The sequence below is a fragment of the Arvicanthis niloticus genome, chromosome 24, assembly GCF_011762505.2.
Source record: "Arvicanthis niloticus isolate mArvNil1 chromosome 24, mArvNil1.pat.X, whole genome shotgun sequence".
Lineage (NCBI taxonomy): Eukaryota > Metazoa > Chordata > Mammalia > Rodentia > Muridae > Arvicanthis > Arvicanthis niloticus.
Genome location: NC_133432.1, coordinates 15,699,391 through 15,721,300, shown reverse-complemented (window position 1 = coordinate 15,721,300; position 21,910 = coordinate 15,699,391). Strand labels below are relative to the sequence as shown.

At 53.5% G+C, this 21,910-nt stretch overlaps 1 protein-coding gene across 15 annotated transcripts in view; it reads left to right on the top strand.

Moving 5' to 3' along the window:
• Ncor2 (nuclear receptor corepressor 2) overlaps positions 1-21,910 on the top strand; it is a 160,775-nt gene that overhangs the window by 63,971 nt on the left and 74,894 nt on the right. For all 15 annotated transcript variants that reach the window (XM_076922945.1, XM_076922947.1, XM_076922952.1 and 12 more), the window contains 4 exons: positions 3,786-3,965; positions 7,494-7,607; positions 11,478-11,534; positions 16,224-16,276. In XM_076922945.1, coding sequence (XP_076779060.1) covers positions 3,786-3,965; positions 7,494-7,607; positions 11,478-11,534; positions 16,224-16,276 — 404 coding nt within the window. The remainder of the gene's footprint in view (positions 1-3,785; positions 3,966-7,493; positions 7,608-11,477; positions 11,535-16,223; positions 16,277-21,910) is intronic.

Genomic DNA, 21,910 nt, shown 5'->3' with positions numbered 1-21,910 from the left:
TGTTCATTATCAAAGGAGTCAGGACAGAAACTCAAAACAGGGCAGGAAGCTGGAGGCAGGAGTTGAGCAGAGGCCATGCAGGGTGCTGCTTACTGGCTTTCTCATCATGGCTTGCTCAGCCATTCTTACAGGACCCAGAACCACCAGCCCCGGGATGGCACCACCCACAAATGAGCCAGACCCTCTCCCATCAATCCCCAGTTAAGAAAATACTCTACAGGCTTGCCGGCAGCCTGGTCTTAACGGCGGTGTTTCATCAGTCAATGGTCTTTCCTCAGATGACTGTAACTTGCATCAAGTTGACATAACTAGCCAGTGCATACTCACCTTTAGGGTCTCTGCCTTGTTTCTCTGCTTCTCAATCTGTTTCTGCTTGATTGTGTGGTTCTGTTTCTGACTGTCCCTCACTGACTCTGCCTCTCGCCTTCCCACCATCTGTCCCTCTCTCCCCTGCCTGGGCCCCGTCTGGGCTGGAGCCAGGCTCCAGGGGGACTGGGTGGGTAAGGAGAGAGTGTACACAGCTCTGAGCAACTGCGGTTTGTGACGAGTCCAACTGGAGGCAGGAACAGGGGCTTTAGGGGGAGTTTCTGACCCCCCAGCATTTGGCAGTGCCCTCCTGCTTGGGCTACCCAGTGCCTTAGCTGTTAATTGAACTTTGTTTTGGGGGACTTGGGGATGTCGCTGCAGAATTTTTTCTGAAAGGTCCTTGGGTGTTTGGGGCCTGGGACACCAGCTTAAGCACAGACCCTGAACTCTGGGTCCTATAATGAAACCTAGGTTTGATAGCTTCTGGCTGAGCTCAGCCCTGGTGGCTGACATCACCACGGCCCATGCTGCTTCTTGGAGTGCTTGATGGACAGCAGTGTGTGACTCTGGGAACTTCCACCTCTGCTGTTCCCCTAGCTCTAGCCTAGAACCTGCCACTGTGGCTGTTGGCCACAGGCCTCTGCTGGAACTGGAAGAGATCAGCCTTGGGTTCCCATTCCCAGGCCTTTTGTGACAGGTCTTTATGTCAGAAACAGAGCGAAGCTTTCTGCCTAGGCACAGGACTGCAGAGAGTGACCAACTCAGTGGAATCTGACTAGTTGTCTGGAGTGAGTCTTATCTGACTGGCTGACTGACTGTGAAGAGACTGACTGGGGAGAGACAGACTGACTGACTGACTGACTGACTGGAGAGAGATTGACTGACTGGGGAGAGACTGATTGAGGAGAGACTGATTGACTGGGGAGAGTGACTGACGGATGGACGGACGAGTATCTGACTGCCTAAGAGAGTCGGGGAGAGAGCTAAATGGCTGCCTGGTTTCTGGTTGGGCTTAGGGTTTGTCTGTCCTCAGGCTTGGGACTTAGAGAAGGAGGAGGTCACCTGTAAGCAAAGTCACCTGCCACTTAGAGGCTAGCCTGTCAGATGTCCCCAGTGTATCTTGGCATGCCAGGCGCCGTCTCTCCTGCTTTTGGCTCGCTTTCTGTGAAGCCAGTAGCAGGACAGTCAGAAGTCAGGGTTTCAGCCGGGCAGTGGTGGCACACGCCTTTAATCCCAGCACTTGGGAGGCAGAGGCAGGTGGATTTCTGAGTTGGAGGCCAGCCTGGTCTACAGAGTGAGTGCCAGGACAGCCAGAGCTACACAGAGAAACCCTGTCTCGAAAAAACCAAAAAAAGGGAAAAAAAAAAAAAGTCAGGGTTTTATCCCTCTGGAAAGTGTTCTTCTGTCTGTGAGGGGGCCATTTGTATGGCTTCCCTCAGTCCTGCAGTCTGGTGTGGTGGGTGGATTCTCCTTGTCTGGTTGTTTCTGTGACTGTGTTTCACCATCCATGGCCTTTGTTCTTGTGCCTTACTATATGGGAGCCTGTGCCTCAGAAAGGGGACCTGCTGTGTGTTTGTATACCATGGGGGGGGGGGGTCTGGGTTAGGTCCTACTGTGCCTGATCCCAAGGATGTACCACCATGAAAGAGCCTGATCTACTGATCTAGCTGGTTGAGGAACTGGAACTCTGCCACATGGAGTGGCTGGGGTTGCCAGCTGCATTTTCGGTTGCTGTTCCAGACTTGGGGTCGGAGCTTTCTGTAGGTGTCATGGCTTTGGAGCCCATCTTGGACTGCAAGTTTGGTCCATGGTTTCAGGTTGCCTGGTCCCACAGCTGACACCCTTATTCTAAATCTGGTTCTCTTTCTTCTGCTTTTGGGGAACAGAGCAGAGGAGACAATATGATCTCTGGGCTCAGGGGATCATACTCGGTGCCACCTTCTGTTTGGAGATGGATATTGAGAGTTTCTTGGAGGATTCTGCTGGAAGGAGAGCCTGAAGTCTCCCGTGTGCCATGTTCCTCTGTCTTTGTTTTAGATGATAGCATGAGGCCAAGGGCAAAGTACTGGGCTGAGAGCGGACAGGGAGAAGGAAGGGGACAAATGGAAGTTGTAGGCTCTTGTAGTTGCAAGGGTGATGGGGGTGGGGGTAGGTGGGGCACCTGGCTGCCCAGGCTGCAGTTGTTCCCAGGAATAAAGCGTCCTGTGTCCTTAGAGTGCAGCTGTGTGGGGGTGGGGAGCAGCAGCCGACTTTGCCTGGCCATGTCTGCCAGCAGCTGCTGTCTTGGCCCAGAGGGCAACAGGGTGGGGCTGACCTAGCTGGGAACCAGGGTAGGGACTGGCCTTTCTTGACTGCTACTCAGTGATAACACAGTGTGTCAGACACCTCGGATGCACTGAGGCTCACAAGCCACTGTGCAGGTGAAACTACTCCTGTCTCTTTCCCCCATTGTACAGATAGGGACACTGAGGCAGACAGCACCCCCATGCACCATCTGTGGTCACGGAACTGGGTGTTGCAGAGCAGGGCTGGGATTGGAGCCCAGGGCTAAATAGAAGAGAACTGGGTTGTTTTCCTAACCTCTTTGTTCCCAGGGCATCCCAGTGCAGCCTGGGTGGTCCCTGACTAGCTAGAGAACAGAGAGAACTATGGGGCAGCCAGGTGCAGGGCCATGTGGGAGATCCGCGGGCAGCCTCAGGGAAGAGCAGCCTGCTGAAGCGGACAAAGCCCATCAGGGAAAGAGAGTCCTGTGTGGTGGTGCAGAACTGTTAGCCCACTGTGTAGGAGGCTGAGACAGGAGGATCTGAAGTTCAAGGACACCCTGGGCAACATAGGGAGATATGGCTTGCCACCAGGATCACTTTCGGAAGACCCAGATTTGGTCCTCAGCATCCACACGGTTTGCAGCTCTCTTAACCCCAGCTCTAGGGGTTTCTGACCTCTTTTGACCTCTGAAGGGACTAGTCATGCATGTGGTGCAGATACATGTGTGTAGACAAAACACTCAGGAGTCTTTAAAAGGTTGAAGTAACACAGGGCTCGGGCAATAGGTCTGTGGTGGAACGCTTGCTTAGCACGCATAAGGGTTCCATCTCTTCGCTCTGCAAAAACACAAAAAAGCGAGGCCTGGTGACCCCACTGGCTTCTGTGTGTTGTGACAGGTGTGTTTTCTGAAAAGCTGACTGCTCCAGTTCAGAGGCTGCAGCCTGCTGACCTTGACCTTCGTGCAGTGCACATGTGGAGGACACATGCGGCTGGGCTGGGGTGCGGGGGTCACTGTGGGAGTCTTATTTCTGTTTCCGGGGAATAGGAGAGGTGCAGCCAGGAGGAGGCAGTAAGGACTGTCATTACTCCATGGGTAGCCCTGAGACCGACTGTGGGGATGCTCAGGGCAGGAAGTTGATGTGCTTTGGCCTGAAGTCATGGCTGGAAAACAAGTGCCCGGCTAACCTGGGTGACCACACTCTCTGTCTGTCCAGGACCGTAGCCTGTCAGGCAAGCTGGAGCCTGTGTCACCTCCCAGTCCACCGCACGCTGACCCCGAGCTAGAGCTGGCACCGTCTCGGCTGTCCAAGGAGGAGCTGATCCAGAACATGGACCGTGTGGATCGTGAGATCACCATGGTGGAGCAGCAGATCTCCAAGTTGAAGAAGAAGCAGGTGAGTAGGGAGGATGGGAGGGGCTCCAGTGAGAGCAGGAGTCCTGCCTCACATCCTCAGGTGCCTGGAGCCATGTAGTTTCTGGTGTTTTTTATTTTGTTGTTTGTTTGTTTGTTTGTTTGTTTGGGGGGTGTGCCGTATGCGTGCGTTTTATGTGTCTTGCTTCTGGAAGCCTCTGGGCTGGGCACGTCAGGCTCAAACATCTGTATTCCCAACAGAGAGGCCAGAGCTTCTGGGGACCATGAGCTGCCCAGGGCAGAGAAAGGGGTTTAGGCTGTTCTCGCATGAGAAGCTGAATAGGAATCTGGGAGCTGGCATTGAGAGCTTCCAAGATGGTGGCCCAGAATCCCAGAGTGAGGCTGGCTCTTGGTGCGGTTAGATCTTCCATCCTCCAGGCCTGGCTTGGGGGCTGGGCCGGATCCACCATTATGTACATGGATGTTGATCAAGTTTGGAGGCCAAGTGACTTGAGCTGTTGTTACTGGTTTTGCTGTTTTTTTCTCTCTCTTACCTAAATTGATTTTTAAATGGTATCTTATAAAAGAATGGTTTGGTTGTCTTTTAAAAAAAAATATACTAGGAGAGATGGTTTGGTGATTAAGGACATGTATTTTTCTTGCAGAGTACCCAGGTTCAATTCCCATCACCCACATCTGGCAGCTTACAACTGCTTGTAACTCCAGCTCCAGGGGATACTCCTAACCTCAGGCACATGCACATATACCGATGTACACACACGTACACAATGTAAATACGTACTAATAAAAATAAGAAAATACAATACACTTCCTCATTTTTGTGTGTGTACATGTGGATGCTAGAAGTACAGTTTGTGGGAGTTGTTTTTCTCTTTCCATCTTGTGCTTTGTCAGCTTGCAGTGAGTTAACCTGCCCCCCCCACCCCAACCCCTTCTATTTTGAGACAGGATTTCTCTGTGTAGCCTTGGTTGTCCTGGAACTCACTCTGTAGACCAGGCTGGCTTCAAACTCAAAAAGTTCTGCCTTCATCTGCCTCCCGACTGCTGGGACTAAAGGTGTGTGTCACCACTACTTGGCTCAGCACCCCCTTTTTTGGGAGGGGGATTGGGGGAAGACAGGGTCTTTTAGACCTGCTGGCTGGCCTGAAAGTCATTAGCAGGCTGAGTGCTGGGATTAAAGGAATGCACCACCATGCCTGCCCCACCCCTTTAAATACATCTATAAATTTTGATGTATGTGTCTTGTGTGTGTGGGTGTTCAGGTACCTAGAGGCCCGGATGAGGACTTGAGACATCCTGTGTAGCTGGAGTTACCGGGTAGTTGTGAACTTTTGGGTGCTGAGAACCGAATCCAGGTCCTTTGCAAGAGCAGTATCCAGTCATAACCACACGCCGCACCCCCAAACTAAAATTCCCAAGCTAGCTTAAATGAGTCCTTTTAAAAGTCTACAGTTCACTGGCAATGGACCTCATTGTATGTCTCTCACTTCCTTCATTGTCCCGACAGACAGACAGCCACTTAGCAGTATCTCATCTCGCAGCCCAGAGTCACCCTTGTCACAGTCTGTGGAGCTACTTTCTGGACACTGCACATACAGGGACTCACATTTATTTGCCTTTCCTGTCTCTGCCTTATCACAGGGCATAGTTGAACCTTGTTATGGAAAAGTGGTATTTGACCATGTGGCTGTTGTATGCCTTGTTGTGTGCTTGAGTGACTGCTTCTGGTTGTCCGGCCGCTCACCCACCGCTCATGAGGGATGCAGCTCTTCCCAGTTCTCACCAGTGGTGTTTCCAGAATGCACTGTTGTGGGGCTCATCACTGTGACTGTGTAGTGTGTGGTTGAGGGTTGTGTGAAGCTGGGCTCCCGACAGCCCTGCACACACCAGGACTGTTGTGCAGTGTGGTTTTTGGATCCTCCAAATGCCTTATGGGTAGGCGATGTCACTGCCAGGTCACACTGAGGAAGATGCCAAGGGTCTGAGAGGGGCAGTGACTCTGGAACCCTGAGCAATGGAACAAGTCTAACTTGAGGCTGAGAGGTGTGCTGTCTAGTCAGGGCAGAAGCCAAGACCCCCGGGGAGGGTCTTCACCCTTCTACTCCTTAGGTTTCCTGTTGTTTTTTTGTTTTTGGTTTTTTTTTTTTTTTTTTGGCTCATCTGTGAGAACTGCCACCAGGGGTCACTGCAGGACCAAGGCTCATCTGGCCTTAGTGCTGACTGCTCCTGCCTCATCTCATCTCCCTGTCTGGGGCCATGAAGCTCTGCTCCCATGACCGAACATGCTTGCTGTATGTTCCTAGTAAGCAGAGTGGAGCGTGATCTGAGCGCACTTACAGCGCCCTCTGTAGGTCACACGAGGTACTGCCTTCCCGTGGAGCTGGAGCGCCGAGTCTTGGCTTTTGACTTTGGGGGCTTCTGACTTTGGGATAAAGTGGACAGCAGCAGCAGGAAGGGATGCCGGATATGAGGAAATGGACGAGGGGTCCAGTGTGAAGACACAGGCATGTGCTGCTGATGCTGGTGATGATGCTGATGCTGGTGATCGTTGAGATGGTCAAATGGATGTGATGTCGATGGAGGTGGCGAGGATGGTGATGGCGGTGATGACTGTGATGCTGATGATGGTGGTCGTTAGGATGGTAATCGATGTGATGGTAATGGAGATGGTGGTTAGTAGTGGTAGTAGTGGTCATCGGTGATGAGGATGGGGTATGATGATGCTAATAGTAATGGTGACAATGCTGATGGATGGCTAGGGGTCATGGTGGTAGGATGGTGATGGTGGCAATGGTGGTGTGTGCCAGGGTGGTGTTCACGAAGGTGATCGTGATGGTGATGGGTGGTGGTGACGGTGTCGATGGTGGTGATGATCCTGATGGTGATGATGAGGTGCTGGTGATGATGGTGGTGGTGGCTATAGCTGTGATAATGGTGGCGATGATGGTGATGGTGAAGGTGACGAAGAGTGTGATGCTGATCTTCCCTTTCTGCCTCTCCCAGCCCTCTCCTGGTTTAGTCTTCAGATTAGGAACTCTTTGTTTCCAGGGGAGGAGTAGGAAGTTCAGAGACACTGAGTAACTTCTCAACAGGCTGCGTCGGTGCATGGGACAGGAGTGTAACGCTCCAAGTTGAGGCCTTCACTCCGTGCTGGTGGCCTCTCTTGGAGCCATGAGCTTGTGGCGATAGTGGTGGGTGAGAATAGCCGGTTCCTTGCAAACCTAGTGCAGTCCCTCACTGTGTGACCTCACTAGTCCTCATTCTAGCCCAGTCAGCTCCTTCACACAGATGAGAATTGAGGCCCTAGCAGGGAGAGCTCCTCCTCACCTCCTGCTCTGTCTCTGGGGCAGGGTTTGAACTAAGAAAGCCTGGTCTAAGCTGGATGCACAGCCACCAGGGATGTACCAAGGAGGGCACGGAGTCTCTGGGTGACTCATAGGAAACAGTGATCAGCCTGACTTCCTGTGTGTGGCTATGGGCAAGGTGGGGGGGGGGGGAACAGCGCCTCAGTTTCCGGCCTACACCGCTCATGCCGTCCCCTTCCCTGCAGCAACAGTTGGAGGAGGAGGCCGCCAAGCCACCCGAACCCGAGAAGCCCGTGTCGCCACCCCCCATCGAATCAAAGCATCGCAGCCTGGTCCAGATCATCTACGACGAGAACCGGGTACGGCCTGCAGGAACAAGTCACCTTGAACCATGGGTCCCCACCGCAATGGAGGTTGGCGAGCGGGTAGGGAGGGGTGGCCCATGGGCCACGCATAGCATAAGCGGCAGGCTGGAGGAGAGCGAGGGGGCCTGCTGGTCACTGAGATGAACCTCACATCTGCAGAGCAGATCCAGTGGCACACTTGGTAATATTAATACTGGTAGTTGGCTGCCTGCCTGGTCCTAGGAAGGTGCACATCGTAGGTATAGGTGGTTCCATCTTAACACAAGGAGAAGCAGACCCAGAGATGGGGCATGGCGTGTTCAGAGTTACACAGCCAGGATGTGGTAGCTGCAGGATTTGAACTTGGCTCGTGAGCTGCAGAAGCTGATTCTCAGCCTCGGCCTCTGCTTCCACAGTCTCCTCAAGCTTGTGAGCTGTGACAGCCTGGTACCTGGTGGGCGGGAGGGAAGTTCCCCAGCTCTCCCCCTCTCATTAGCTGATTCCATGAGGAGTTTTTTTTTTTTTTTTTTTTTTTTTTTTTTTTTTTTTTTTTTGGTTTTTTTGGTTTTTCGAGACAGGGTTTCTCTGTGTAGCCCTGGCTGTCCTGCAACTCACTCTGTAGACCAGGCTGGCCTCGAACTCAGAAATCCGCCTGCCTCTGCTTCCCAAGTGCTGGGATTAAAGGCGTGTGCCACCACTGCCCGGCTCCATGAGGAGCTTTTGAGTATTGATTACCTGGAGTCTCTGTATCTGAGAGTGAGAAACCAGAGTCCAGAGAGGGAACCTGGGAGAGCCAAGGCTTGTACCTCAGGCTCCATAACATAGGACATAGGTAGGTGTTCTTTATTTTTTAAGGAAGATCCTGGTGATTAGAGAGGGTAGGGGACCTGCCTGAGATTGCACAGCAGGTTAGATTTGGGGCTGGGACTCAGAAGCAAGGTTGAACTTGCTTGACTGCGGTGGAGGTAGTCAGAGAAGTGTGGTTCTCTCCAGCTGTGGTGGACACATGTTCCCGCTCTCTCTCTTAAGAGAGGTCCCTCTGCTCTTTCCCTCTAGTCCTGAACCCCATCCCTGCCCCCACCCCTGTCCTCGTGCTAGCTAAGGCCTGTATCACAGCCAGTTATAGTAGGTGCTTGGAGTTGGCAGGGGGCCCTGGAGATGTGTAACACTCCATGTTTGTCCCTCTGCCTGCACTGAGCCTGGAGCTGGCTCTCCAGTGTTCCCTGAGGAATGGCAGGGCCTAGCATACCCTGCGATCAATAGGATTACATTTTAACCCCCCTTCCTTTCCGAAAAGAGGCAGGACAGGGGCTTGCCTCCAATGTTCCTGTGGTCAGGCAGCCCAAGGTCTTGTGCATCTGGAACACATCTGTCCTCAAGGCCAGCCAATGGCTTTTCCACCTCCCGGGGAGTCTGTGGACATCACAGATGCGTGGTGCTGCAGCTGGAGGAGGGGCGTGTCACAGTCAGGGCGGAAAGGGGACTAGAATGGGTGAGAGGGGCACTGGATGGGAGGGACCACAGCTTTGATCTTCAGAGCATGCTCTGCCTATCACACCTTGTCACATACATGGCTGTGTGTGCATGTGTGACAGGCAAAGGGGTTAGAGTGGGCCCATGGGGTCGCCGTGCATACATGCCATACGCTTATGTCTGCTTACTTAGCACGTGTAGCTACGTGTGCACAGTCTGGGCTCAGGTGGACACATATGTTCACTCAGAGTGTTGATCTAGATGCTGGGGCTTGCCTGTTGACATTGGGGCATTGTGCAGGATGTGATGGTGGCTGAGGACTTGCTGGCACCACCTGGCCCCAGGGTCTCTGGCTGAGTGGCTCTGGATCTGCAAAATGCCAGGGAACCCCTGACTTCCCTTGTTCTCTGGGCACGGTACCTGGTGGCCTCAGACAGTGGTGTCCCTCTTGTTCTAGTTACCTTATCTACTAGGCCAGACCTTCAGATACCTGTGTGCTTATGGTCAGAGCTGGTCTGCTCTCCTGGATTCTGTGTTCCTGTGACCTCTGACCTTTGTCTACAGATTGAAACTGCCCTACTAGACCTCCAAACTGCCCTGCTCACCCTTGGGCAAGGCTGGCTTAGCGCTAATGAGTACGTACCAACATTTACAGTGAGCTGGCCTTGTCTCCACATAAGGATGACAGGTAATAGTGTTTAGGGACCTGTTGTATACCAGGGCTGGCATTGGTGTGGCAGCCAGTCTGCTGTCTGCCAGTGTGTTGGGGAAGCCAGGGAGCCAGCCTGAGAGGTGACTTGAGGTCAGGCTGTAGGTCCACTAAGAGCCCTGTGGTCCTGTCCTGGAGCAGCTGTGAGGGACTCAGTTAAGCTTGGGTGATGGTGATGCTGTCTTGTCCCCTGGCAGGGCAGCTGCCTCCCTGGGGTCGCCTTCCTGTGGCAGGCAAGCACACTGGTCAGGTGCCGTGGTCTCAGGGATTTGGGAAAATTGAGCCCTCTCTGGAGAAGAAGGTAGAATGAAGCCTGGCAGGTAGTTGGGACATCATGGCAGGGAAGAAGTGTCTGGACCTGTGGTGTCTGGGAGCAGCAAGGCCCCAGCCATGTTAGCCGGGGGATGGGCAGCTTCAGCTTCCCGGGTGGCAGAAGATGGTGAGGGAGGAGTTATGGGGGAGTTGGGGTGGGGAGTGGTATGAGAGAGAGTGGGCCTGAGGCAGTCACCAAGGAAGCCAACCTTCTTTATGTGTCCCCAGTCCCCAAGGAGAGACAGCAGACTTGCCACTCAGTCCCTTCCCCACATCCTTATACAAGCTGTAGGTCTAGCCACTAGTGGGTATGGTTTACAGGGCACAAGGTCCTAGGAACACCCCCTCCCCCATCCAAGACTCTGCTCCAGCTGTGTAAGCACAGTTCCTGGTGGCCCCGCTGTGTTAAGTGCCACCCCTTTTGCCTAAGCACAAAGCTGTTGCTGATTCCCACAGCGCTGTCTCTCTCTCTCTCACACACACACTCACACACACACACACACACACACACACACACACACACACACGATCCCGTGGCTGAGTCGATATTACTGGCTCAGCGGTCCTGAGCTTGTGCCCTGACCACACCCTGAGGCTGCTGGTCTCGGGGTCTCAGCTCTGCACAGAAGAGCCAAGAGTGGACCTTAGCACTCAGCAGACGTTGGTCTACTTGCTAGCTTGAGCCCACCCCACCCCCACAACCCACTTCCCCTGCCTGGTGCCAGTGGGTTTCGATGTCTGCCCTGGGGCGGTTCTACAGTGAGGGATGCAGCTCTCAGGTGATGGTGCTGACTTCAATGGACCCCTGAATTTTCTTCAGCACCTGCCTAGTCACTCTGCTTTCTGCTATAAGGGTTCCACCTCTGTGCCCTGCCCCCCCATCCTAGTCCTTGTCAATCCTCTTCACTCCCTGCTTCCTGTGAGTCGGCCCTGGTGGTCCCAGTCTGGGCAGCCAGCCAGCGGAGGCACAATGTTGTCTTCATGTGTTGGTCTGCGAAGAGAGATCCAGCTTATTGAGGGGTGCCCCCCACAGCCATGGGGCCCTCTGCAGCACGCTTCTGTTTTCCTAATGAGGCCTGGTTTGTGAAGGGAGGGGATAGAGGCCAGAAATAGTCACTCTCTTGTGAGACGAGATCCTAGAAGGCCTGGGTGTCCCCTCCCGCTGCTCTGGCTCTGAGGTCAGCAGACACCAGAGGCATCCAAGCCTGGCAGAAGATAGCCTGGTTAGCCATGGTCAGATCCCTAGCTAGTGCCAACCGGAGAGGGACTGGGGGCTCCTGCAGGGTTGACTGGGTCCAGCCTGCAGATTGGGCTTTACCCTCATTCCGGAGGTGCTGGTTCCAGTGTATTCAGAGTCCTTGTTTAATTCTGTTCTTCTCTTTGTCCCACAGAAGAAAGCCGAAGCTGCACATCGGATCCTGGAAGGTCTGGGGCCCCAGGTGGAGCTGGTGAGCCAGGCTTGGGTGGGTGGGGGTGGGGGGAGCGGGGTAGAGGAACGGGCTGGGCAGCAGGTGTTGGAGGAGTGGGAGGGGACGAGGAGGAAGTCATCTACTGGCCAGCACTGTCCCCAAAGGGAGGCAGGAAGCAACACCTCCTGATAAGGGCACTGCCAGATAACTCTTGAGCGGTTGTTGGGCAGTGAGCCTGTCCCTGCCTCTGAAGCCTGGAGCCCGCCCACCACATTAGCTCTGCACAAGAGTCCATCCCACGGTTGGCTTGTCTGGACTCCCTTCTCTGAGCCTGATGCCTATGAAACTCTCTGACTTCTCAGTGCTGCTGCCCGTGGTGGGAAGGGTGGCCATGACTGTAATCGTTATTATCATTGCCGTGCTGGTCTCAAGTGTGTCACAGTAGGGTGGGAAAGCAGCCCCGGCCTCACGGGGTGGGGGGGTCATCTGGAGTTGATGGGGCAGAAGTGCCCTACCCCCAAACCTGCACTTGATGGTGTAGCGTTGACTTATATCAGCCACAGGTGGCACAGGTGTTGCTGGCCATCAGTGCACAGGGTGTGAGGTGCGTGTAAGCACCCTTGGGGTGTAGATGAGTCCTGGGCACTGTGTGCTTGCTGAAGATTGTAGGGAGGGTGCCTCCTGGCCAGATCTTGTCCGTAGAGTACCTAGGGTGCATAGATGGGTGCTAAGCTCCTGTGCTGCCTGTGGCGGGCTCTACGACCCCTTCCTGCACCTGCTCCCCGGGCAGGGCTGCTGTGCCGCCACTGGGTCTCCCTTCCTTCCTTCATACACTAGTCACTGAGCTGTACCATTCACTGCATAGTTTGTCCTTCCAGATGTGTATGGTACCAAGGTCCAAAGGGGTCCTGTGTCACTGTTCTTGGTCCTTCTGGACGTTTTCTCTGAATGGAGCCAGGCAGTCTATGACCTTTTGTTCTCTCTGGCTCTTTTTGCCTCACCCCGCCCCCAGCATTGGTGCTTTAGGTTCTCCTACACCGAGGCGTGCTTTATCCCTTTTCAGGGCTGCATCATACTCTATTGTTTCTGGACTGTATTTTATCTTTCCATTTTCAGTTGATGACATTGGGTGGCTTTTTGCTTTTGTCAGCTGGGAATAAAACCACACCACAAGAGTAGGAACAAGCAGTGTTTGTGTCTCTTGAGTCTGTGCTTTGGAGTAGAATTGCTGTCTCCTATGTTGGCTTTTTTTTTTTTTTTTTTTTTTTTTTTTTTTTTTTCCCCCCCTCTTCTTCTCTGGCAGTCCCTAGCTGGTTTCTAAGGTCCCTGTACCATTGTATAGTTTCATTAATGAGTGTCTTGCCTCTGTTTCCCCTTCTGCCATCCTATCCAGATTCAAGGTGTGTGTGTGTGTGTGTGTGTGTGTGTGTGTGTGTGTGTGTAGGGCCTGTGACCTTTTTGCCATTGGGGAGAAGGTAATGTCTTTTGCTTGAGCTCATAGTAGCTGGTACCTGGAGATTTTGTCTGACCTGAGCATTGGAGGCATTAATGGCACTTGCTGAGCTAGGTCTTTGGGTATTCCCCACCTTCCTCACTTCCTGGAAGAGGCTCCAAAGGGTGGTGCTCTGCCCAGCACCACACAGAGAGAGATGAAGGAAGAAGTGCACCGGCCTGTGCCTGTGGCCCGGTCTTTGCAGGGCTTCTGCATGTATGTAGGGCCAACAGTGTACTGCACCTTCCTGGGCACTGCTGATTTGGGCTTTGGTCATTGAGACACCAGGAATTCTGGTGCTGTGATACGACACTTGGACCAAAAGTGACTTAGGGAAGGAGTGGGTTTATTTTAGTTTCCAAGTTACAGTTTATCATTGAGGGAAGTCAGGGTGGGGACTCAGGCAGAAACTTAAAACAGACACCATGGGGGAACACTCCTTTTTCTGCTTTCTCACAAGTTTGTTCTTAGCTTCATCATATAACCAGGATCACCTGCCCAGGGAATCCCAGGGAATGGTGCTGCCCACAGTGGCTTGGGCCCTTCTATGTCAATTCACAGTTAAGCCCCACCCCTACCCTCACCCCCCCAAAAACGGGAAACACACACACACACACACACACACACACACACACACACACCCACCCTTAGGCCAGTTTTATCTAGGTAATTTCTCAATTTAGCCCTTTCTCTCAGATGACCCTAGGTGGTGTCAGGTTGACAGTGAAAGTGAACTAGGAAAGTCAGGGGTCTCCCTTCCACAGTTACTGAGTACAACGGGAGCCTTGGCATAGCAGCGACAAAGTAGTGACCATCTTGCCCTGTGTACCCCAGAGGGAGGAGGGGGCTTCAGGAATTCTGCCTTGGGAGCCTCCCATGGCCCAGAGTGTCCCAGGAGGGCCCTGTGCTGGGCAGGGACCAGGCTGGCCAGGTGGGAGGCTGCACAGCTCTGAGTCACTTGTTTCTTCCTGCTCTGAGGTGTCCTCTGTGTCCCCATGGGCTGGGTTTGGTCACTCCAAAAGCTGGCTTGCCGCCCATCTGAAGGGCACCCACGCTATCGAGTGCTCTAGTTTGCGGCCATTTGTCTTATAGAGAGGGCAGCCATGCCCCCCTTGCAGCAGATGCAAGCCACCAGATGTCCTTGTCCCTCCCCAGGATCAGCCTTCTGCCCCTGTCAGATGGCTTCAGGGTGTTACCGGGTGCTGAGCCTAGGGGTCTTGCCTGGGTGGCTTTCCTGTCAGGTACAGCAGTGTCCCTCAGTGCCAAGGGCCAGAGCTTCCTCCTTATTCCCAGGAGACAGGTTAGAGTCTGTCCCCTGCTGCCCCCTTGGGTGTGGGTGTTCCCTTTGCCCTCCCATGCTGGAAGCACATTTTGCCCACTGCCCCATGCTGGGGTCAGGGGATCCGAGTGAGCCTCCACCCCTTCCTGCCCCAGTAGGGCTATTCGCCATCTTTGAAACCAAACAAGGGCAAACTGCCAGTACATCTGGAATGTTCTGGGCTATTTGCGCATCCTGTGAGACATCCTGCACCCATTTTCTAGATGAGGAAATGCAGAGTTAAGTGTCACTGGAGCCCGAGTCCTTGAGCAATGCCCATTCACATTGGCATTTGTTTTATTGGCATCTGGGGAAACACAAAGGATTGAGTATCGTTGCCCTGGGTACCAGGAAGCGGCATCTTCATAAGGCCCTGCACTCCCAAGATGTGGCCTTACAACATTCTTCTGCAGTGTCAGACCCCTCCTTCCCGCTAGCTAGCTGTGCAGTGAGTCTGGCTGCCCCTTCCCTTGTTCTCTATGCATTCTTCCTCCTTTCCACTAGGGATGCTGCCCCTTTTCAGGCTCTGAGCCCATAGGAGGCCCTGGCCATGGTCTTTCATCACCAGGAGAGCAGTTGAGCCTGGCTGAGCCATAAGAGGCAAAAACTGGTGTCTGCGATGCTGGTTTTGGCTGCAGGTGACCTGCCTTGTCTCTGAGCAGTAGGGGACCTATTGGGGAAAGGATGCTGGCACAGTTCCCACACTGGTCCAGAGTTGTGTCTGCCACCTACGGAAGTTTTCCCCTTGGATCCTTGTGTGTCTCTACCCTACCCAGAGACCAAGGACGTCACAAGGTTTTTGAAGGTGTGACTGCACAGGAAGGAAAGGGTACAGAAGGAGGCGGCATGGGACGCAGCTGGGGGATACAGAGTTCTCATGGGGTGGAGTTCAGGCCATGGGCATGCTTGGCAATCGGCCTCAAGCTTCCCATCTGTGCAGTGGTAACGATTGCCACATGAGTCTAACAAAGCAGCAGGCTCAGAGCGGACTGACACCTGCACCCTTGTCTCTGGAAGGCAGCAGAGACTCTGGGAGGTAGTGAGTAGGTTTCTGTTCCACCTGTGGCCTCTTCATGTCCTTCTGGTAGGCTGTATAGGGTCTGTATCTTGGGCAGAGGATGCCATTGCACGGAGGATACAGACCACTGCCTAGCCTCTGACTCATGGCGGGTCACATGACTGCCCACTGCCCTTGCTCCGTTTCCCATGTATGTATGTGGACTTGGCTCATGGGTTCCCTGCTGAGGAAGCCTGTGGTGTCTTCAGCCTTAGGCCTGCCCTTGTTATTGTAAGACAGACATTTCTCTAATTTATATCTGCTGCCACTATGGACACTGTGTGCATATTTGTGTATATGACCAAGACCCGTGTGCATCTGCATCTCAGGCCAGCTTCCTCTACCCAGAGCAGACGCCTTGGTGGTCTCTTGTAGGATCGTGGAGGGAGGGGTCACTTCTTGGCACTTGTAGCTGGGCTCTTCAGAAGCTGTGCGTCTGTGCCTGCCACCTGCTGCCCTCAGCTTCTTAGTCTTGATTTGTTTTGGTCTCTGTGGTCCAGGGAAAGATGCCTTGCTAGCACTAGGGCTGTAGGTTTCCATGGTGATTTAGATGTCAAGTAAACCCTAAGCATTTTGTAGATAAACTACTTTGCTTAGGGTTGAGGCCAGGTGGAGGCCAGGTGTGGTCGCTGCAGATGGACCCTAGAGCCAGCCATAGCCTTTTCCTGGTCAGGTCCTGCTTCTCCTTGTGTTCTTGGTTGCACTCCCAGCCATATATCTGATTATTCAGCCAGTGGACATCTACCAGTGCCAGGGCTGCAGAGTCTGGGCCTGGAGTCTCGGTTCTAGCTGGTGACACTAGCCCACCACTCCCTGTCAACCATCCCATCCATCTCTGACATGTTTCTTCTTCCTCTGCAGCCTCTGTATAACCAGCCGTCTGACACACGCCAGTACCATGAAAACATCAAAATGTGAGTCGCTGCTATAGGGTAACCAGCCCAGTCCTGGGGATCAGGAGACCAGTGGGAAGTCCGGGTGAAAGTCCCCGGCTGAATCAAGCCGGCACACTGGTCTCAAAGCAGGCCTGGAGCAGAGGGAGTGGCACCCTGTAGCTGGGGTACAGAGACTGGAGGCAGGAGGCCATGGTGTCAAGAGACAAGCTGTGCAGGGGGACAGCCAGCTCCAGTACTCTTTGCTGTGGGCTGCTGTGGAGCACACTTGGTGTCTGAGACAGCTCGAAGCGGTAATCCAGAGGCTTCATAAGCTGTGTCCCCATGATGGGTAGTTTCCCAGAAGGAGGTTGGGAGGAGATAACGTCCCTTTGGTTCCATACAGTGGGGTTCAGCAGAGATGCCAGGCTGTGCTGGTGTCCTTAAGCTGGAGAGGGTGTGTGGAATGGCTGTAAGGTAGCTACTAGCTTCCTGGCATATTTGAAGGGCAGTAGCTCCCGGCCATGGGCTGTGGAGGAGGCAGCACTCAGCAGCCAGTAACCACAAGGTGGGAGGGGCCTGGAGCATGTGGTGGTGTATCAGGTGTGGGGAAGGCTGGAGGCAGAGGCCCAGCTCTGAGTGGTCAGGTTTGTCACCATGGGAGTGCAGGGACACTGCCTGGTGGCATTGGAACATGGCTTGGGGTAGCTCAGTGGTGATACAGCGATCTGGGCAATGTCCTGGAAGCTAGTGTCCCTCTTGGGTCTCAAGTGTCACAGATACACAGGAGGCCTCTGTATGGCTTTTGGAGTTGGGTGGTGTCACACCCTGGCCACCTCCTGTGTCTCCTGGAATATCTTTCCTAGCTAACCTTGAGGGCCCTGTACTGGCAGTCATTATTGGGTCCAGCTGCTGCCATGGCTGTCTGTCTGTGTTGGCTGTGGTCCTATCACTGCCTCGGGCCTGAGTTCTTCTGCTTCTCTGTGTGGGGCCTGCCTGGCTGGCTCTGATCCCCATGGGGAGATGGTTGATGGAGAGGGATGATGACAGTTCATTATAGGGGCTTGTCACAGTTGATTGGGGGCTGAGGGGTGGGGCATGTGCCACCAAGCCAGGCTACTAGGACATTCATTGACTTATTCATTTGCTCATTCACTTGATGATTGATTGATTGATTGATTGATTGATTCATTCATTCATTCATTCATTCATTCACTTGCTGCTGTTGCCAGGTACTATTCTCACCCTGTAGAGTCAGGACAGGACAAAGCCTTACTTCCTGTTTGGGTTTTGACAAGCAGCAGAGAAAAGTAAAGGGTTCAGTAACAAAGAAAATCTCCACTCGCCCGAGGCTTGCTCAGCTCTGGCCTTCATGTCCTGACACTCCTCGGGTGGGTTTGTTAAGTGTTGGAACAAGGTCTCATGGGATGGCCCTGGCTAGCCTGGAGCTGTCTGAGTGCTGGGATTCCAGGATGTGCTGTCATATCCAGTCTGACGTAGCCAATGACCGTACAACAGGCTGTTGATTTTGTGTAGTGTTTACTGCTTAAAGTAAGTGATGTTCTTAGGGAGAGGCATGGTGTTTTCAGCTTACAGAAACAGCCACGGATCCAAGCCAAAGAGGTGTATGCCTCAGACAATGTAGGTGACATGAGCTGTAGCTAAGCTGTGACCAGTGTCACCTATGCTGACCAAGGATGGATTTGGAATGGATTTCCTTGATACCCTTTGCCTCTAGTAGATGCCGAATCTGTCTGGGCAGGGTGGCGTAGGCCTGTGGGCCCAGTGCTCTAGAGGCCTAGAGAGTAAAAGATGCAGGCAGGGCTACAAATGTGATAAGACCACAATAGCCTTAAAACTAACTAAACAAGTAAATACCAGGACACCAGTTGCTTTAAAAATAAGCAAGTAAAGACAGAAGAAAGGAAAAATGGGGGGAGGGGGGAGATCCAGTCTGGGGCCGGTGCCAGTTGTGGTGACCATCCAGCTGCAGGATTCTAGCTATTAAATCATAAATATGGCTCTGAGGGAGTGACCTTTCTTACGTCAACAGCTAGTTTTCTGTTTAGTAGGTCCGTCTGTGAGTGCATTGTGGGCTACGTCATGCTTAGCGAGTGCTGGGGCTTGCCATAGGCACCATTAACATCATGGCCACTGTTGCCCATTTCAGTGTTACACTGTTAAATCTTTCACTGTGAATGCATCCTGGGACGAGAGTAAACGGAGTCATAGGAGAGATGGGGAAACGGAGTCTGCCTAGAGACCGGGCCAGGATGTGCTTGCTGAAGCATGAGCAGCTGCTGGGCAGTGTGGAGCATCCCAGGCAGATGGGACCAGCAGTGCAAAGGCCCTGGGGCCATGCCGAGCTGCTTGAGATTGCAGACTGCCGTAGCCACAGGCAGGATCAGTCAGGCCCAGGAGGATGCTGTTTGTCCTTCCGGCTTGGTCACCGTCTGCAAAGATGCGGCCTTTACTGTGGGGCGTGCTCTCCTGCGAGTTTATCTTCAGGTTCATTCTGATGGCCACTGGGAGAAAGGGCCTGGGACACCATGGGAAAGCCCCGAAGAGCTATGGGCGGTGAGGTATGCAAGGTCAGGGCATAGGGTCTAGGGTTCCCAGCCCAGCGCTGGTAGTATGTGGTGATTCAAAGCTGCCTCTTGACTACTCACTGGGGACCAAGACTTCAGCTGTAGCCATTGGCTACGTCAGCAGCTCCTGTCCCCATTCCTGCTGTGCAGGTGTGGCCCAAGGATGAGACTGAGGGACAAGAAGCCCAGGGCTGGGATACAGAGGCCCTGACAACTATTTAGCTTTTTTTTATTTTTTAAAAGCAGCTTTTGGACATAGTTTGTGTACAGTTTACCCTTTTAAAGTCTGCACAGCAGCTTTTCCTTGGTCAATTAGGTGTGATCCTGTCAGCATGGGCTCCTACAGCACGATGTCAGGGAATTCTGTGTCTTTTCGCTTCTGGTCAAGGGCTCCTGTGGCCTTCCATGTTCTGGATATTTCTCATGGATGGGGGCTGGGCTGTTCATTGGCTCATAGTCCTGGAGTAGGTACAGTGGGCAGGGTGGGGTGCAGAGACCAGGCTTTGAGAGTGTGGATAGCTTCCTCTGGTCTGAGACTATGCTGGGTGGCATGCTCCATGACACAATGACGCTCAGGCCCCGGAAGCTGCTTGCAAGGCAGTGTCTGTGTGACCTAGGTGAAGGGTCAGGAGCTCCCAGGCCTCCAGGGTGGATGAAGTCTTTGCAGAGGCCTGGGGGCCTTTGGGGTTACTGCCTAATTGGGTGAGAAAGATTCAGAACGGTCAGCCTCCTAGGGATTGTGGGTCACCAGGGAAAACAGGAGAATTCCCTAAAGGTGGAGCCAGGCCCTCTGGAGTCACGTGGTTGCAGAGACTCAGCTCTGATAAAATGGACTGAGTGGTGTTGGGCTGGGGGTGTGTCTGTAATCCCAGCACTCAGGGGTCTGAGACTGTCGGAGTGAGTTTTGAGTCTAGCCTGGGCGCTCTAGCAAGAGCCAGACAAACAAACAAACCCTGTATAAAACAGACAGTGTCGTCAGAGCTGCTGGTGTGTGGGTAGTGAGCAGCCCATCACTGGGAAGCGTGCAAGCCAAGAGTACTATAGGGTGCTGTCTTTGGTTTGACATGTGGCAGGTAGGAGAAACTTTGGACCGTCAGTTGCCACTCGGAACCCCAAGATCTGCACAGTGTACATGCTGCAAAGCAGGGTCTCTTCACCATGGACTAGCCCTGGGGCCACCAAGGGCCCACTGTGTTAACACCCCCTTAAGCTGACATCTGTACTTTATGTGTGGGAGTGGTGCTGGGGGATTTTGTTGTTCTTGTCCCTAAGCATAGAGACAGCTATTCCTCATTCCTTTGTTCACCAAACTCGTCTCTGTGTGTCTGGTCTGCACCAGGCACTGTCTGTCCCTGGGAGATAGCAGTGAACGAGTTCCCACTTGCAGTGGGGAGATGGCAAGCTCAGTACTCATGTGGAGTGTGACAGCTGTGACAAGGACAGTGAGATTGATCTGGGGTTGGTGGGGAGCTCCACCACCCAGGAAGCAGAGCCGGCATGGCTCCTTGGCTGTCTGCTGTAATTGCTGAGAGGTGGGAAGTGTCCCTTCCCTGGGGACCTGGCCCCTGTCATTTTAATTTCACTGCCTGCGTGCCTGGCCATGACTTTCAAGTTAATTTCATGCTTGGCTTCCTGGTGTGGGTGATTTCAGACCTGTGGAGGTCACCTGTGCACCGCTGGTGCCTGTCCCCCCCCCCCCCCCCCCCCCCCCCGCCCTGGAAAGTGTCAGTAGCAGCTGAGGTTCTGCCAGGGCACCTGCCACCTCGACTGGGAGCCTGCCCTTAGAGGCTTAGACCTCTTAAACTCCTCACACAGGGAAGGCAGCCCCAAGGGCATGCTGGAGGAGAACGGTGTGACAGCTCCCAGGAGGGCCATCCGTGCCCGGATGACAGATAAGTCTCAGAGCTTAGTGAAACAGGACTGGACAGCTACCACCCCGCCTGGGATTTGCCATCCTGCTTGGTCTCTGCCAGCACACATAGCCTTGGTCCTCGAGTGTCTCAGGCTCAGGAGGAGGCACCTCTTTTCCTAGGGTCCTAGGCTCACTGTCTCATTTTCAGGATGGGCAGGAAGCAGGTTACTGAGAACATGTCTCTGGTCTTGTTCTGGAGGTTCAGAGGTGCCAAATAATTTCTCTAGGGTCACACAGCCAAACCCGTGAGAGATCCAGTCCACACATCTCTGCTTCCCTGGCCTGGCAACCTCAGACAGTCATGTTGCTTTGGTTTCCTTTGTCATAGTAGGCCTGGGCTTTCTAACACCGTTGCCAGCTTGAGCAGACATGGGTGGGGTTTTATCTAATTGCGCCCTGGTATACTTGGGGTCAGACCCTTCCTGACCCTCATCTCATCCTGCCAAGCCCTTCCCTCAACTGCCTTTGTTCAATTTCATGTTTGTAATTGCCAACAGGCCAGCCAATTTCATGGGCTGTTCATGGAAGGCCTCCCTTTGTCGCTCCACTCAAGTTCCTGTATTTTGTATGGCTGTCCTCACCAGGATAGGTAGTAACTCCCCATTCTTCCAGTGGAAGAATTTCCTCTCTCTTCCCCCCTTCCCCGCCTCGTTTCTCTCTCTCTCCTCTTGCTCTCCCTCTGCCCAGAATCTCCTCAGGCTCCCCGTTTAGTGCAGAATAACTAAACTTCTGATCCTTCCGCCTCTGCTTCCCGAATGCTGAGATTACAGGTACGGACCGCATTTTCATGCGGTGCTGAGGACCGAGCCTAGGGCTTTGTGCTTGATAGGCTGGCAACTCTACCCACCAAGCCACATCTGAGGTCACAGGCATGGGACCTCTGGGCTCTCACTCCAAGGGGACTCCTCACAGTGGGCACTCTTGGTGGATTAGGGACCTGTGGGGAAGTTGGGGTCCCCTCACCCAAAAAGTGATGTAGCTATGAGCCCAGGTTGGAGAGAACAAGTTCAGGGATGTCTCTCTGTGTCTCCCACAAGACCCAGAGGTCACTTGCAGCGCCTGGTTGAGTGTATTAGGGCAGTGGGGAGTAGGCATGTGTTGGGTCTCTGTTGCTTGGGGGGTGGGGTGGATGGAGCCCTGTATCCTGGCTCTGCTGTGCCTTGCCTCAGGATTTCT